The 18,265-nt window shown below is 28.8% G+C and overlaps 1 protein-coding gene and 1 long non-coding RNA gene across 13 annotated transcripts in view; one reads left to right on the top strand and one right to left on the bottom strand.

Moving 5' to 3' along the window:
- Window positions 1-669: 669 nt before the first annotated feature.
- Window positions 670-18,265, bottom strand: part of LOC149891351 (uncharacterized) — a 42,203-nt gene continuing 24,607 nt past the window's right edge. For 6 of the 10 annotated variants that reach the window (XM_090082452.1, XM_090082445.1, XM_090082453.1 and 3 more), the window contains 6 exons: window positions 17,317-17,439; window positions 5,868-5,981; window positions 4,793-4,836; window positions 4,361-4,452; window positions 1,558-1,896; window positions 670-1,348 (listed from right to left, as the gene is read on the bottom strand). In XM_090082452.1, coding sequence (XP_089938578.1) covers window positions 1,165-1,348; window positions 1,558-1,896; window positions 4,361-4,452; window positions 4,793-4,836; window positions 5,868-5,981; window positions 17,317-17,439 — 896 coding nt within the window. In that variant the 3' untranslated portion in view covers window positions 670-1,164. Of the gene's footprint in view, window positions 1,349-1,557; window positions 1,897-4,360; window positions 4,478-4,792; window positions 4,837-5,867; window positions 5,982-17,316; window positions 17,440-18,265 lie in introns of those variants that run through there. The other 4 variants (XM_090082447.1, XM_090082449.1, XM_090082450.1 and 1 more) reach the window with 3 other exon arrangements.
- Window positions 7,818-10,095, top strand: LOC149891352 (uncharacterized). 3 transcript variants are annotated; one of them, XR_016450905.1, is made up of 6 exons: window positions 7,818-7,931; window positions 8,197-8,257; window positions 8,420-8,592; window positions 8,856-8,920; window positions 9,127-9,625; window positions 9,846-10,095. It is a non-coding gene; the product is annotated as an uncharacterized LOC149891352 (long non-coding RNA). The 3 variants fall into 3 exon arrangements; XR_016450904.1 differs by having other exon boundaries at window positions 8,853-8,920; window positions 9,127-9,242; window positions 9,846-10,078; XR_016450903.1 differs by lacking the exon at window positions 9,846-10,095 and having other exon boundaries at window positions 8,853-8,920.

Here is an 18,265-nt window from a genome sequence, read left to right as displayed (position 1 = left end):
ACATGACAGGGGGTAATAAAGCTTTTCCTTTATGTAAAATATCAAGGAATTTTAAGAGAAACAACTTGAGCGGACCCTACTTTATAAGGAATGAGAAAGTTAATAGAGACAGAGTAAACAAACTGCTTTAATCGGTGAGCTGTTATTTAGTACGTAATAACCATCAGCGGCTATTTCAACTTTTCGAAGCGTTTGGGCAATACTAATTGTTTTAAAATAATTATCTTCGGATCTCAACTTCAATAAATAAATGAAATGTTCCGAAAAAGTTGTCTCCTCCATAATAAGAGATTATATCTTATTACTTATTTAATTAAGTTAATTTGAAAACGTTCGGAGCAAAAAAAAGGTAACTAAATTCCACTTTTTAGGTAACTAATTACAGGGCCTAAAAACATTGATGATGAAAATTCAAAAAAAGTTTAAAATCTCCCGATGACTTACTAATGAGTGTGTCAATATTCAGAAGTACTAATTGATTTTAAAGGTTTTTAAACATTTGAAACATAATAATTAAACATATAAACATAATATTTAAACATAATTGATTTAAAGGTTTTTAAACTTAAACAATTAACTAAAGAAGATAAAATTGGCATTAAAGTTTATAAACTTACTGAGAAGAGATATTAGATCGATAGCATTTTGTAAACAAGCAGTCTAGTAATAACTTCAGATCATTTTAGTTAACTCAATAAAATTTCAGTAAATTCATTAATTTCAGTAAATTCGTTTATTTCAGTAAATTCGTTACTTTCAGTAAATTCGTTAATTTCAGTAAATTTAAGAAAATTCATATAAAAACTTCAATAATAGTAATTCTCTCTAATAAAGCTAGATTTAAGGAACATGTGAGCGCTAATCATTGGGAAAAAAGTTCAAACCAAATTTGATTAAAAACCAAAGTAGATTAGATGCTAATCAAACAGTGTTATTAACTCGAAAATAAATTTTTCAAGTTCAGTTGATCTGTAAAGAGAATTTCAAAGCTCCTTAAAAAAATTTCTAGCAACTACAAACACATACAGAAACTGCAGAATTATAAAGTATACATTACCAAAACAAGTTATATTTCAATATGACGAAATTTATCTTTCTATCTATATATGTCTTTTAAGGATTACTTTAATTTCATAATTTGAAAAAAAAAGAGAAGTTAATCCTTTAGATGGAATAATCAGGAGGCGGTTCACTCCTGAGAACCTCAAACGAAGCGGGTATGGGTGTTGGATCATAAGGCGGAGGAGGTTCATTAAAGCAACTAAAGTCGTTCACGCCAATCTGAGAGTCGAAATCGATTTCATTAACTAGATTTAACTCTCTCTCAAACGAACTCTGAGCTTCTGCTCTAAATTGTATCGCAAAGTTGTTCAGTATTCTTTAATTTAGCTGATAAAAAAGTATCACACAGCTTTTCATCAAAAATAAGTATAATTTAATACTAATATGGTATAATCTAAATATTACTATAATACTAACTTTTAATATAATCTTAATGTAAAATTAAACAAAACAAGCTAAGTACAAAACAAAAAGTAAGTGACTATCTTTTCTTACCGCATTTTTTGACGCACAAAAGAAATAATGGCTACTAGAAATATTAGAAGTCCAGAAAAAGAGCAAGCAAGAATTAGTTTTAGAGAAGCGTTTGTACTTTTGACAGTTGCATTACTCAACCTATTAGTCGGCACATCGTCTGATGCAATTGTCATCCAGTCATTTTTATAGCTGAATGTTATACCACTGTGTAAAGCAGCCAATAGTGTCTCTTTAGTCACAATTTCCTCTGCAACAATAAAGTTTTTAAGGTAGAAACGCAAAGTTAACCGTGTTTCCTGAATCCAGAATGCCGTAATGCTTGTACTTATGTTTAGCTGTTTGATTGCGCAATTTAAACTAAAAAGTAAAAGTAAAAAAATCAATCTCGTAAAAACCAAACTTGTATGTTTAAAAACGCAATATAAGTTTTGTGCAGAGCAATATAAAGGAAAATGTTTTATCAGCTAAGCAAGGACAGATTGATGTTACACTTATGCAGCAGCTGCTTTGCATCCCACAACTATTGAACTATTAAGGAAGATTAATCCCGGACAAATGTTTTTCAACACTTTTCAGCTAGACAAGAAAAACTATGCCTATAACGGTTTCTAATATCCAAATGAAAATGAAGTTTTTCCGAACTAGTAAAACAACTGACTCTTATTCAACTTCTATGCCTAATTGCACCCTGTGTAAAATCCACGCTAGAATGACTTTTTGAAGTTGTTTTAACATCTGTGCAATCAAGATTGAGATTTTTTGGCCATCTGAGCAATTGAGATTGACTTTTTATGCATCAGAACATAATATACAACGTAACTAATAAATTGTTATATTTTTGGACTTTTGTTCTTCATGCGGCTTTAACTGTTCTTTTCAGAATAAAAATGACTGCTTTTCAGTTCTAAACTCGAAAATTCCAGACCATTTAGTCCGTATTCATACAGGATGCATCAAGCTTCTAACCACAAATAGTTTTATTGGCACAAGAAATAATTCCTTTTCCTGGTGCGAAACAGTTATGCTATCCACGTCATGGCCGTAAACAACTTATTTAATCTGGGGGGCTAGAAAGAGAAGGGGCGCAAATAACATGTCTCTTAACAATAAAACTCCTCGGAACTCTGTAGTAATGCCTATACTGTATGTATTACACTAACTTTTTTAAATGTGATATCTTAAAGATCTTTGAAATAACCTATTACCTAAAAATATTTTTGATAATATTAATTAAAGTTCGGCCTAAAAAATTCAAGAATTTACTAATGCGTACGTGATTCGGAAATTAAAATATAGATCAGAAATAGAGACCAAATTTCGGTAACTTTTGCAAACTTCAAGTTTTATATAGTATAAGAATTTTATAAAACTATTACTTAGATGCTTTTTTTGGTATACTGTAACATTGGAGGCAGAGTTAACATCATTGTTGGCTGAGTTAGTAATCGAAGAATAAAATTCAAAGACCGAGCTAGAAGATGATGCCGAAGTAACAGTGGATACAGCTCCAGCATAAAAAGAAGTATTAACAGCGGTCTCAGGGTTAGCAAGAGATGCAGTAGTAAAAGTACTGTAAAAAACCATTAGAAATCGAAGTATTATCTAAAAGAATTGTTGTAGTAGCTGTAGTTTTAGGGCTTGATGTTGAGGGAAAGTTAGGAGAAATTGATGAGATGACAGTTCTTGTATAGAAAGAAGTAATAGTGCGGTTGGTATCTGCCCCTTCCAACATTTCCCTTACTCGTTTACGACGCTTCCCAAATGCAACAGACAATTTTTGTTTTAAAAACATACCACTTAAGTAAATCATACCATGGATTGTTAAATAATGTTACTATAGTTATCACAAACTTATTTAAATCTAATTGGCAAACTGTAGTTGTTAGATAATAAATATCATCTAATAATATTTAAATTTAATTATTAAATTCATGAAACTTAAAACTCTAAATAAAAAAAGGAAAATGCAAATTTATTTAAAAAAAAACGCCTCACATGAACAAAACAACTTTTTATTAGTTGTAGCAAGTTTAATACCACGTTGTAACAAGTTCTATACAACGAGTTCTTTTTTTTTATTCGAAATGTAAAACTTACGGTTATTTACTAAAGTTTCCATATTTACGGTATTTTTATTTTTATTTTTCATTTAGTTGCGAAATATTTTTTATAGTTGTTTCGCAATTTAAGAAATTAGTTATATTTATTTAAATAACGAAGGTTATATAAATGTTTTTAAATTGCTTATAAAATTTTATCGGAGGCGCAAGAAATCGAAAAGCGGAGGGCTGTGCCCCCCCCCAAGCCCCCGCTTGTCTTCGCCATGCACGTAACCATCTACGTAGCGGATAGTTTATCATATTGTTCCGCCGTTATGTTTAACATTTATGAACCCATATGATTTTAATTTTAGAAAAATCTGGTAATTTACGTTATTAAAATATACTCTTTTCAAAATTTAGAGCTTTTTTCCTTAAAGTAATCAATAATTCTTTCGCAAAATACGTTACGATATTTATTTCTTCTAACTTCTGATAATGTCGATGAGAAAAGCACTCACAAACTTTTTTGCTTTGCAGAATATAAGTTATATTTATATTTTTAAATTATAAATGTGTAATCCATGCATTTAGAGACGGAAAGAGTTAAATTTTAACTGCTGGTTATATTTGATTTTTAGAAGATTTGATTTGAATTTGAATACTCTGACCACAATTTTCTGCACTCTTCTTTCAGAACTTAGTTCCATTAATTTGAAAAACGAGAATACTAAGTTATAAAAAAATAAAGATAACATATATATACCGAGGTTCAAACTTACCGTTCATTCCAGTCAATATAACAACAAGAGTAAAATGAACAGTAGTCTTTAAAATACGATGTCAACATTATCTTTACAACATCTTTGGATATCTGAATGAATGAAAGTAGTGGTAATCTTTAACATAAAAAAGAGACAAATATCACCATCTTTGTAAAATTTTTCATCAAGTTAAAGTCAATCTGGTGTCGTTCAAAGATCTGTAATATGGATAAATAATAAACCACACTATAAACATACTTTTAATTTCATTTACTTCTTATTAATCAAATCTGAACATATTATTAATAGTTTACAGATATACGAAAAAGTTGTAGATATACGAATATTTATTAGTGATTAAAACAACTTTAAAATAAGTCATGGGCTTAATGAAGAAAAGTTTTGATATTACATAAATAAATCTTCAAAGAATATTTTTTAAAACCCCACCTGAGGACTTGAAACCTTAAAATTTGCTCTAACCTCATGCGAACCTGAAATTAAATACCTAAGTTTTAGTAACAAAAAAAAAGTATAGCGTAAAATTACCCTTTTTTTGCTCTAATGCTAATAATGAAAGATAGTAATTTATAAATTTTCAATAAAAGTTAGATTTAAAAGAGAAGATTATGTATTTACGCAACACTTAAATATTTTATAATTTATGGAAAGGAAATTTTTAAAATCACTCTTCTAAATCTATAAAGAAATCTGACTAATATAAAAACTGAGATAAAGTTATGGGAGTTATCAGCAAATTAACTTCAGCTATTTTTAATTGAATAGGAAAGCAAACCATATTCACTATATTAATAGAGATTGAAAAACAAATTGAGCATGATTGTTATGTCATTCACTTTACAGCAATTTATAGTTTAATCTTATGTTTACACATGGAACACAGTTTGCAATATCTTTCCTTGATTGCTGTCAAATCATTAAAATAACTAACCGTAATGCTACTTTCGAAAAATCAAATTGTTAAATTTTTGGGTAATGATGTGGTAATAATAATTTTTTTAGTAATGATTTGGTAACCGAAATTTGATTGTTAATAAGCTTGACACCTTATTAAAAGTAGCAATTTCCAAACATTATGTTATAGCTTCGCTGCTTTTTTATTCTCGATTACTTTTTTTTAACAACTCTTCTCAATTTAAAAGAAAAAGGAACATATGTTAACGCATGCTTTAAGTAACTTATAAATTAATTGATAATCAAACATTTCAGTTTATACTTAAAAAACTTATCAGCACTTTGGTTTGCAGCTAAAAGTTTTTAAAGAACTTCGGCAAGAGGAAATCCCTGAAGCTTTTAGACATTTAGACATTTTTTAAACGCATAATTTCTGAGGCTACTGTAAGTCTCACAAAATATTAAATAATTAAACCTTTACTATTATATAAAATATAAAAAAAAAGAGAAAAAACAGCTATAAAGAACCGTATATAAAACATTTGAATTAAATTATATGGAGAGTGTCTGTAGTGAGAACAGACAAACTTAGATAAATATATCTTCTTACTATATAAACAATTCAAGAAATCAGGCTGGTGATCCATAATAGCAGTGCACAAACATCCACTAGGCAAAACAGGACATGAACGAGAACATACTCTACTTAGAGAACAATAATCATCTAAAAGAGAAATGAATATATTTCTTCATGATAATAATGACTCTATCATAGTAAAAACTCTGTTTGTAATATCATGATTAACTTTATTATATTGGTAGATTAAACCCGGATAGTAGAGAATAGCATTTTAACTTAATAGGGCTAAATTACTTCCTTAAAAAATTTTTTGATAATAATTATTTATAAATACCATACACGTTTTACGAAGTTTAATAGATCGCAGTTTATTTTGTTTACATTAAAGACAGTTGTGTAAACTTTTAACTTAATATCGCGAGAAGAACAAACCTTGAAAAAAAAAAAAAAGAAGTTAAACCCAATAATCTTATCTTAAATATACCCTACAAGTTCATAAAGGAAATAAATATTTTTGTGAAACTAGCCACCATTGTTTATGTTCAAAAAATGTGTTTTAGGAGTTTTAAGACTTTTTTTTATCAATCTACAAAGCCATCCCAGCAAACATGTCAGCGTTGAATCAACGTTGAAAACCGGTCGCAGCGTAGAAAAAGCGTTACAGTGACAAAAACAACGTCTTTTCAACGTTGAATCAATGTCCGTTTTTGTATACTAAATCGCGGTAAATTGAAACGTTGAATAAGCGTTGAAATTGTAACGTAATTTAGCTTCTCAAAATAAAACGTTTATTCAACGTGGAATCACTTTACGCAATTAGCCACTTTAAAAACGTTTCAAAATTTATGCTTTATCAATGTTAAAAATAAACCGCTTTTTAAACGTTACATTTTCAACGTTGAAAAAGCGTTTAAATTTCAACGTATATTATCTTCTCAAAAAATCGCGTTTATTCAACGTTGAATAAAAGTACGCAAATAATCACAGTAAAAACGTCCCAAAGTTTAAGGTTTATCAACGTTACACATTAGCTGCTTTTTCAACGTATTTAAGCTATCTATAAAACAACGTTTATTCAACGTTACATATACCAACGTTGAAAATGTGGTTATTAAAAAACGTTGAAAAAGTGTTTTTTTGCCAACGTTAATAAAACGTTGCTTTCGCAACGTTGAGGAAGTAGCACATTGACAATTTTTGTCTCATTGATGTAGCCATTACTAAAATAATTTGCCGTAGTGGAAAGGCAAGGAAAACTTAATAGAATGCATGCAGATGGTATAAAAAATATTTTAAAGTTATATTTTATAACCTATTTTTAATGCGACTAATTTAAAACTTTTAGATTTTATATCAAAGTGTATATAATATACATAAATCTCAGGGTAAATTCTATTTATTCAGGTTATTTTTGTCTATATTTTTATTTTATTTTAAGTTGACCATTTTAATAAAATGCTCAACTTTTTAAAAAAAGTTATTTCTTAGTTATAAATAGTACTTTATTTTAGTAATGTTCAGATGTACAAAGTAATATCAAAGCTTATAAAATATAATAAGTCAGACTAAATTTAGTCTGTTAACAGACTTAACTTTAAAGACACATTGTGTGTTTGTATGTCTGTATTATATATTCATGCTTTTTTTAAAATTTCACATAAATGTATATAAATATCTATACAAAATGAATTTCAGCTCAGTCAGTAGCAAACTTTGGACATTTTAAAATTAGTTGTTGAAGTAGTAAACCGTTAAAAGACTTTTGGTTGGAGGAGGTATTTTAGTGGCAAACATCCTGTGGTAGAAAAGTTTTTCAAATTCTGCCTCAAACATTTTCAAAACATGACAGCTATTTGTATATATACACATATAAATATAAGTATATATATATATATATATATATATATATATATATATATATATATATATATATATATATATATATATATATATATATATATATATATATATATATATATATATATATAAAGATATCCATTTAGATAATCTATTATAATGGTTTCACAATCTTGGGCTTAAGTTGTTTATTTTGAAAATAAGATTGAAACAGAGGCAGTTGTTCCATCTTGTTGGGTAAAGGATGTTTGGTTATTTTTACTGTATTCATTGCTATTTTAATTGTTAAATATGAATAAAAAAAACTATTAATAATGTTTTATATTAATAGTAAAGTGCAATATGAAATAAACTTTTTTCTTTCTTATTCGGGATAAGTAATATTTTGAATCTGTTTATTTTATTATTGCCTAGATATTTATTGTAATCTGTTTACACTTATTCTACATTTTACTTTTTACATTTATTGTTTATATTTATTTTACTAAATAATTACTAATAGATAAAGAAGTATGTGCAGGATTTAACTTCACGACTCTGGAATGAGGAGTCTGAAGAAGAATGTGAGTAATTATGTTTGTGAATAATTGTGTTTCTTTTTGGATTTGTCTTTTCTTTGTTTTTTATATGGTAAAGAATAAAAAAAAAAGAATTGTATGTATTAAAAATATATATATATATATATATATATATACATGCTTAATAAATTGCATTTCTTTTTTTAGAATTTCAGAAAAAGGTTTTTAAACAACTTTTAGAAATTGAAAATATGGTAAAGGATCTTCAAAATGTTTCTTCAGTTGTATGCAAAGATCTGCAAATAAATGCATTGAGTTCAATAGAACAACTTATTGAGCTAGATACTACGTTAAATGACAGTGTCATTTTTTCTAAATGGGTAAGTTGCCCTGTTGCTATTGCTAGTTTGAATTTTTTCTTTATATTGTCATGGTAAATTCATTTATATTATTAACTGAAAAGTTGATTAAAGAATATAGTTTAATTTTATTTATTATAATTTGTCATTCTATGCATAATTACTTTTTGTTTTTTCAAGTTTCAATGTTTTTTAATTTACTTAAAAATGTAAGGGATTTTATAAAAGATTGCCTTATTTTATATAATTATTTAAGCATTGATTAATGATTTTTTTGAAAGGAGGTATCACAAATAGCGAAAATTGGTGGAGTTAACTTAAAAGATAATGTAAAATGTATTATTGAGCGGTAGGTTAATTTTCTACTCCTTTCCAAGCCGAAATGGCAATGGTTTTTAATGGATTATTTAAAAAGTGTTTGTGAAATATATTTACTATATTAAATATAATTATACACTTTTTTAAGCATATCATTACATGCTTTCTTTCCTGTAGCATGAACATTGCATTGTACAATATTGTAAATATTGATTCAAATAATTACTAACTTTTTAGACTGTTAACGATTGAGTTGCGCTGTTTGTTAAACATGAAGGGACAAATCAATTCCATGAACAAAACCAAACAATAGTTTGCTTTTTCAAAGACAAAATTGTATCGTGTTTGAGTTGGTAATATGTTTTGTTTAAACTTTTTAAGTATGCAGATTTTTACTAATAGCATTTAAGCAAGAAGTTTGAATTTTATATTTTAAAGAGTGTCTCAAAAAGATACCCAGCTGAAGCAGGGATTTATGAAGCTGTAAAATCAATTCTGAAATATTCACCAATAAATTTTTGCAGAAAGCAGAAATTGGAAAGTTTAGAGTTTTTAATGACATTTTAGGATATGTGATATGATTTTGTTGGTGTCTTGTGTAAAGCGCTTTTTCTAAAATATACATTTATTTATTTAATCTTTCATTGTATTATAAATTGTTTTATTCAAGCTTTTCAAATTTAAGCAACTACAGTTGGCTAATTTGATTGCTTCAGAGAAACTGATGATAGTAAAAGTTTGTTATATATAAATATATATATATATATATATATATATATATATATATATATATATATATATATATATATATATATATATATATATATATATATATTTGTATTTTTATATTTATTTTTACTTTATAAGTTTATTAATAATCATACTAATTCATTAACATTTTTTTTTTACATTTGCTCTCAGACCACTTATAATAAAAGTTTTATTTTTTGGTTTAGATTCTGTATCTCAATGATATCCTGGCTTATCGATACGATGTTCTGTAAAATGTATTTTTATATATTGTATAAATATATACAGACACTCACACACATAAATCTTTAAAAAAATATATTTATATTTTTACATATATCTATGAATAGTATATTTTAGGCTCTTTTTATATTTATCATTCTATATTACTGTTGTATTAAAAATCGATTTTGGAAATATTGCAAGTGTAGAGTTCAACAAACAATTTTGTTTTATTTGCCAATTCGACGTCTTTGAATAACGTTAAATCGACGTTTTACGATCAACGTTACAAATCCTTGCAAAATCGACTGCTTTAACAACGTTTAAGCAAAGCTTTTTTAGTAACGTTTTTTCAACGTTATGTTGCGACGTTTATGCAACGCTTTTTTAGTAACATTTTTTTAACGTTTAGTTGCGACATTTTTGTAACGTCTTTTAGTAACATTTTTTCAACGTTACGCAACAACGTTTAATCAACGTGTCTTTAACAACGTTACATATCTTTGCAAAATCGGTTACTTTGTCAACGTTTCCGCAACATCTTTTGCAACCGCTTTTCAACGTTGATTCAACGCTGACATGTTTGCTGGGCGCTGATCTTAACCCAATTCGTATCAGCTGGTTTGTTTTTAGTTTGCTCTTGCATTTTTGTTTATTTATTGCTGTGAAGGCTTCATATTAGATGATAGTACAGTTTAGAAAGATATTTCATAGATATTGTGTGTTTAATATTATTTTTTGTTTTTTTAAGAGCGAAACTTATTCTAATTTAGGTTGTTTTTTTTTTTTTTTTTGCTTTTTTTTTGTATTATTATTTTTATTGTTATTTATGTAATAAAATGGGTAAAATTCCACTTCTGGAACGTAAAAAAATTATTGTGTTTCGTGAAGAAGAATATTCTCAACGACAAATTTTCCAAAAACCAAATAGTCAAGGACAGCCATTAAAGAAATTATAAAAAAATTTAAAAACACGAGATCTCTTGAGGATAAAAGTCGAAGTGGAAGACCTCCAAAGCTTACAAAACATGACATAAAGTATTTAAAATATGTGTCTCTGCGAAATCGGAAAAAAACCTCCAGTGAACTAGCCCAAGACATTTAGGCTGCGACTAGGACAAATGTTTCCTCATCTAGCAGTCGACGACATTTGTTAAAAGCTGGGTTAAGAGGGTGTGTTGCAGTTCGAAAGCCTTTACTACGTCGTGGCAATAAAGAAAATGGAATTAAAACAGCATAATAATTGGACGAAAGGAATGTTAAACCGTGTACTATACAGAGATGAATCTAAATTTGAACTGTTCGGTAGCAGAAGACGAAAGTATGTAAGAAGAAGGGTAGGAGAGGCTTATCGCCCTGATTGTCTACATCCAATAATCAGGCATGGGGTAGGTTTTGTTTTAGTTTGGGATTGTATTTCGTCACCGTGAGTAGGTGATTTAATCAGAATTGATGGCAAACTGACAGGAGAACAGTATAAAGAAATTTTAAGACATCATGCAATACCATCTGGAATAAGACTAATTGGTAATAATTTCATTCTACAGCAAGACAATAATCCCAAATATTGTTCCGGAGTGGCCAAAAAATATTTACAGGATATGTCAGCTGTACAACGTCAAAACACAGTATCTGTATTTTTCATAATTTTTTAAGTTGGGCCGCCAACTTAACTTCATATTATGAAGTTTCAAGTTATAAGTATGAAGTTAAGTTGGCGGCTCAACTTAAAAAGTTATGAAAAATGCAGATACTGTGTTTTGACGTTGTACAGCTGATGTGTGAGGAGGGAGTTCTCGAAGTAATGAACTGGCCTCCTCAAAGTCCAGATTTGAACATAATTGATTATGTTTGGGATTATTTGGATAAAAAAAAGGCTGAATGTAACTCCAAAAATGTCGAAGAATATTTTCGAATATTAAAAAGAGAGTGGGACAATATTCAACAAAATTTCATTACAAATTTATATGAATTAATTCCCAGGAGATTCGCTTCTGTGATCAATGCAAAAGGCGGACATACGAAGTATTAATTGTTCTTTCTTTTTTTATAATGTTTTATCAAACTATTTCTAGATATTTTTGCTTATAATATGTGTCTACAAACCTGATTTTTTTTTCACTTCATAAGTCCTTTATATTTTTACGATAAAATCAAAGATAATTATAAACTTATGGTGGGCTAAAACTTATTCACAGTACTGTAAATGGCGCAAAATACTTGAATAATATTATAGTATGTAATCAGTTTTGTAAAATGTTACAAACTTAAAATGTATAATTTAATAATGTAGGACTTTTGGGACAACATTAAACAAGCGATTACAAAGAAGGTTACAGATTCTAAAAAAAGTGGTATTGAGGAGTCAAAATTTAACGCCACTGGATTAGATTATTTTTGACATTAGACTCAAATAGGTCAATAGAATTTAGTACAACTATACTAGAATCAAATTCTGTCTTTTTATAATCAAATTCAGTGTGTTCTACTGCAATATAAGGAAATCTGTGTTAAACTATTTGTAATTGGAAAAGCAGTTTCTTTTATTATAAGTGACACTAACCTTAATAGTCTCTTTTTTTGCAAATAACATTTAATGATTTATTTGGTGTTTGATATTTGTGGAGAATCTCTCGTGAAAATATAGTTATGTCTGAAAGAAGTTTAAAACCTAGCTCTAAAACTTATTCGTGACAAATTCATATTTTAAATTTCTTACCAACTGTTAACTATCTGCCGTCAAGGTAGACAGTGAAAAATGAAGAAATGTACAACTTAATACTCTACCTATTTCAATGACAAACACTAGAGATTGGTTTGATTTCCGATTTTAAATTCAAAACAATAAACTATTAGTTAGGATAAGATAGCTCAAATTTTCGGATATACGATTTCCGTTACACAAAGATCGCGTAAATTTTTATCGGGTTTTCACGCTTATATCGGCGAAAACTACAATATAATATGTTTGTTGTAGCAATACGCACTTTTCAGCGGGCTTCAGCTGAAATTGTTGAGAATTCCGATTCGAATGTGTTTGATTGTAGAATCCTTAGTAAAAAATACTGGGAAAATTTGTAAAGACGGGATTTGATTGGAGAAAAGATTGTTGTTATTTGATCTGTTGCGAAAAAACTACAAGCTAGCTGGACCATGGAACCAAGTATGAAATTGTTTGATAGATTTTAAACGTATGATTGCACTTAGGATGCTGCTCTTTGGTTAAAATTGACGAAAATAGTTACTGAAATTAAGAATCTAAAGCTTAAGCTGTTTTTTCGGACTTTCCTCAGAAAAGCTGTCATTGAGTATACGATGCCTTTTCCGCGAAAGATGAAAAATATGCAATAGAAGTCAAGCGTGCATTATCAACAGTGTTTTTCTATAGATCCTACTCTGCATACAAACTATTTAAAAAACGAAAATTAAGTGATGGAGAGAAAGCTGATATGCTTTTGGCTGACTTTAAACAATTGGCCTGTCTTGCTTAATTGTATGAAGAATCTATGCATTTTTGCCAAAGGTTTGTGCAAGTTTTATCATCAAGATTTCGAAGGCCGCCCCACCAGAAAGAGTTCAGAGAACCAAAGAAGAAGGAACATTCATGTTAATCGATTCTGATTTTACTTCCTTGGTGAACAAAAGACCAAAATCCTCGAATGCCGGACTCAAATCGTGAATAAGGCATTACGGAGGCTAAGTTCGACGAGGAACTCGATATTGGTGCATTAAGAAAAGGGGTAGAGGTGCAGAGTTTATTAATAAAAACTTTCGGTTAATATTTCACATCCTATAGATAAAAAAGAAGGAGTTACACGTGGTAGAAGTAGAGGCAAAGGAGAACGTGATGTTGGAAGAGGAAGTGTTAATCAAGATGATGACTTCAAGCTTAGTATAAACAGTGGAGATGAATGGAACAGTGGAGATAAGAAGTTGTAAGCCATAAAGAAATGCAGTTTTAGAAAGAAACCACCCTACAATTTAGATGATAGCAGAACGAAAAGAGAATCTTCCAACAAAAAAAGACATGGAATAAAAATTTCAAATTGGCGATAAAGTTCCGCATAAACCAGGGGTGGCCACAATAAGGCCCGCGGGCCAACTCCGGCCCTCAGCAACCTTTTATCCGGCCCGTCAGTTAATTGTAAAGATAATAAAAAAAACTATAAACATTTATATAATATTAATAAATTATATAACATTTAAATTTATAAATTAATAAATTTGTAAAAAAAACAATCGCTTTAAATAATTAAAAATATATTAAAAAAATCCTGCCTGCAATTAATCGCAGGATTATTTTCCGGCACTGCCGGCAATTACCATTTGGGTTTTTTAATTGTAAATGGCATCTTCAAAATCAAAACAACGAAAAATTGACGAGGAATGTCGTTTATTTAATGATGAATGACAAACTAAATACTTTTTTGTTGAATGTAATTCAGTGCTAGTATGTTTAATATGTAATGAATCGGTTGCAGTGTGCAAAGAATATAATTTAAGGAGGCACTATGATACAAAACATTCAAAAACTTATAATCAGTTTTTCAACGAGGTGCGGAAAGAAAAATCAATTAAATTGAAAAATAAGTTATTTGAACAACAAGATTTGTTAAAAAGGGGCAACACTGAAACAGAAAATGCTGCTATTGCAAGTTATGAAGTGAGTCTTCTTTTAGCTAAAAATTGTAAACCATTCAGTGATGGGGAAATTATTAAGGAATCTCTTGAAATTGTGTTCAAAAACATTTGTCCAGAAAAAATGAAAATTTTAAATAATATCTCCCTCTCAAGACAAACAATTACAAGAAGAACATGTGATATTGCTGATGATTTGAGTGTCATTGGCTGAAAAAACAAAAGCATTTCAGTATTATTGAATAGCTATAGATGAATCAACTGATATATCACTAACTGCTCAATTAGCTATTTTTATTCGTGGTATTGATAATGATTTTCTTATTACTGAAGAGCTACTTGACATCTGTCCTATGCAAGGCAAAACAGCAGGAGAAGACATTTTTCCTGCCATGAAGAAAGTTTTTAAAAAGTTCAACTTGAATTACAACAGATTAATTTCAATTACATCAGATGGTAACAGCTCAATGATTGGAAAAATAATGGGTTTGTTTCCAGGCTGGAAAATGAAATGGCAGAAAACAACGTGTCATTAATTAAGCTGCATTGTATTATTCATCAGCAAAGTTTAACAGCAAAGACTATGGATGTGGAAAATGTAATGTCTGTAGTAGTTAAAGCAATAAACAGCATTAAGTCCGGTGCATTACAAAGTAGGCAATTTGAGGCTTTTCTTACTGAAAATGACTCTGAATATGGTGTTCTGCTTTATTATACTGAGGTGAGATGGCTTTCTAGAGGTAATATGCTGAAAAGAACTTATGATTTGAGACAAAATATGTTGGATTTTTTCAAAATTATCAACAAAGATTATCCACCAGAGCTAGAAGAAATAGAGTTTATTGAAAAATTTGCATTTCTAGTAGACTTGACCTAACATTACAATATACTTAACAAAGAACTCCAAGGAAAAGATCAATTAATTGGAAAAATGTTCAACCTTATTCTAGCTTTTCAGTTGAAATTAACTTTGTGGGAGCAGCAGTTAAGAACTGGAAATTTCAGTCATTTTCCAACTTTGGGTGAGCTGAATCCTAGAAACACAGCAATATATGTTATCTGTATTGCTGAATTGAAAACGAGATTTTCAAAAATGTTTGCAGATGTTAAGAATCATGCAGACAAAATCCAATTGTTCACAGAGCCATTCTCTGCTGATATTGAAACTGTACCAGATAAATTCCAAATGGAGTTAATTGATCTTCACTGCAGCGATGCTTTGAGAGAAGCATAAAATAAACAAAATTTATTGTTATTTTACAAACATTTTGACCAGAATAAGTACACCAACTGAGTCAACTATGCAAAAATGATGGGTGTCTTGTTTGGTAGCACTTATTTGTGTGAAAGTGTTTTTTCTCGTATGAAATTTGCAAAATCCAAAACAAGATCTGTACTGACAGATACCAACTTGCAGAATACGTTAAGAACCGCAACCAGTCAGTTGCCTATTGACATTAAAAATATTGTGAATAAAAAGGCAGGTTCGTGATTACCAATAAACTATAATTTGTGTTATACCTAACAGCCTTGCGACCAGCATATGTTGTTAGCTAGTAAATATGTGTGTTTAAGTGTTATTCCTTTGCAAATCAATATTTTTAAGTAAAATATTTAAAAAAAACTATATTATCAAAAATCTCCGGCCCCATTTAACAGTTGAAAAGCTAACTTTGGCCCTTATCAAAAAAGTTATGGCCACCCCTGGCGTAAACCACCAAACGCGAAAACCATACCAAGTGGCAGCAGATTAAAATAACTGGCATGTATCGAACCAAACTGTAGAAGTGAAAAGCATTTCGCCTCATAAGCAACATATTAGACCTCAAAATGGTGTTCTTTCTGCATGACTCCTGACGTTTAATTAGAAATGAGAACTGACACTCGTCAAAATAATGCGGAAAACTTTGGTGAGCAAAATAAAAATGTGTTAAAAACAATCGATAAAATTATCGAAGTTAAAAGTAGACCCCAAGAAATCAATTTACCTTTGCGACAGAGTGCTCAGTAAAATCGCAAGTCTTCAAAATACTTTGAATCCTAATTGTATAATCCGTGAAGATCAACAAAGATTGTAAATCCGTTGTGGAATGTGCTAGAACGTTTAATGAAGTTACAGAGCTAATAACTTTAATACTTTTTATAAGTGAAAACCAAAAAAAATTGTAAATAAGTGTAAACGGTTTCTTTTGACGGATTTTTAGGCATATTTATAAAAAACTATCCGGTAAAAGAACAATAAAATTTTTAAAAAGAATTATGTTTGGAGATAAGAATTATTAGATCAATACAATTCTTGCGAAAAAACTAAAAAGCTCTTCTTTGAATCTTGATCTAAGAAGAAACTTGGGGTGCTGACGTAACTCAAAAACGATAGGAAAAAAGAGTTTGATTTGAGCCTCTAAGTCTTAGAGGAAAATTATTTTTACAATATTTGGAAATATTACGATGCAACAATGCTATCAGGAAGAGAAAGAAGGAGGTTTTTTTTTTTATAGCGTTAATGGAAAGTAATACATATTAAAGTGAGCTAAAGAGGTTGTTGAAAAAGAAGCAAACTGTGATAGAAGTACATAAGCATATTCAACAGATGTATGAAAATGAATCATTCTTAAACATACTTGAATTAAAAGATAAGGCTTTACGGAATGAGTTTATTTTAAATAATAATACAATTATGCTAGATTAATAAAATAATTTCTCAGTACTGATAATAAAAGCTATATAATGACAGTTTATTGATATAATGAGTATTTATTAAACATTATATATGCAAAAATAATTTTAAAAAAATCATTTTAGATATAAAATAGAAACCTTTGGTAACATCAACACACTGTTTACCATCACCCTTCAATAAACGTCCAAAAGAACATATGCATTGTGCACTGCCTGATACTTCAATACACAAATCAGAACAATTTTCATAATAACAGGGAGCTTAACAGAAAAAAGGCAAAACCATCAAATAACATATGAATAATCATTGTTTATGTTATACTATATAAACAATTTTTTAAAAAAGTGCATAAATTTTATGAAATATCACATTATCTAACATTCCGTCCTTACAAAAGTGTTTTTCAATTAACCTTGGTTTAGAAACATTTGTTGAAAAACAATAGACACAAATTCTGGTATACAAATAAACATAGAAATTCGGAAATCAATTGGCTTAGCTGGTGGATTAAAAATTTTCAATTTTATAATTAAACATTCAGAATATAATGTTTTAGAAATGTCTGTTAGTTAAAATGGTTATGTAAATTAATTCATGACTTTTTGCTTTTGCAACTTTGTTTCCGAAAAATGGAAAAATATTTTAAAATTACTAATTGAGATTATAAAGTGAAGATAGTAAAAACAAACCCATCGCTTTAAATATTGTACATGATAATTTCAAAAGTTCAATACCGATAACAAGAAATTCAGAAAACTTAGTTCTAGTAAATCTGAGAGCTAAAGTTAAATTTTTTCTTTAAGATCAGGTTATTATTTTTAAAACTTCTAAAAGAAGTAAGTAAAGTGGTTCAAACCTTAATGAACTCTTAGTTTCACAAAAATTACTTACTCGAGATAATTTAAATTACTTTTGAAATGTTTTTTGACGAATAATGCAACTGCAGAAAAAAGTCCTGTTAGAAGAATTACTTAAAACCAAATTTGACCCATGATTTACAGATTTCACTTAGCATATGTTACTTTAAATGCACTAGCGACATGTAATAAAAACTATTAAAAAGAAGCTTCTGGAATCTAGATTAAA

The sequence above is a fragment of the Hydra viridissima genome, unplaced genomic scaffold, assembly GCF_058129835.1.
Source record: "Hydra viridissima isolate aposymbiotic clone 2 unplaced genomic scaffold, HvirCarnegie_v1 scaffold_3, whole genome shotgun sequence".
Lineage (NCBI taxonomy): Eukaryota > Metazoa > Cnidaria > Hydrozoa > Anthoathecata > Hydridae > Hydra > Hydra viridissima.
Note: the sequence above shows the minus strand (reverse complement) of the source record. Positions and strands in the feature narration are given on the sequence as shown.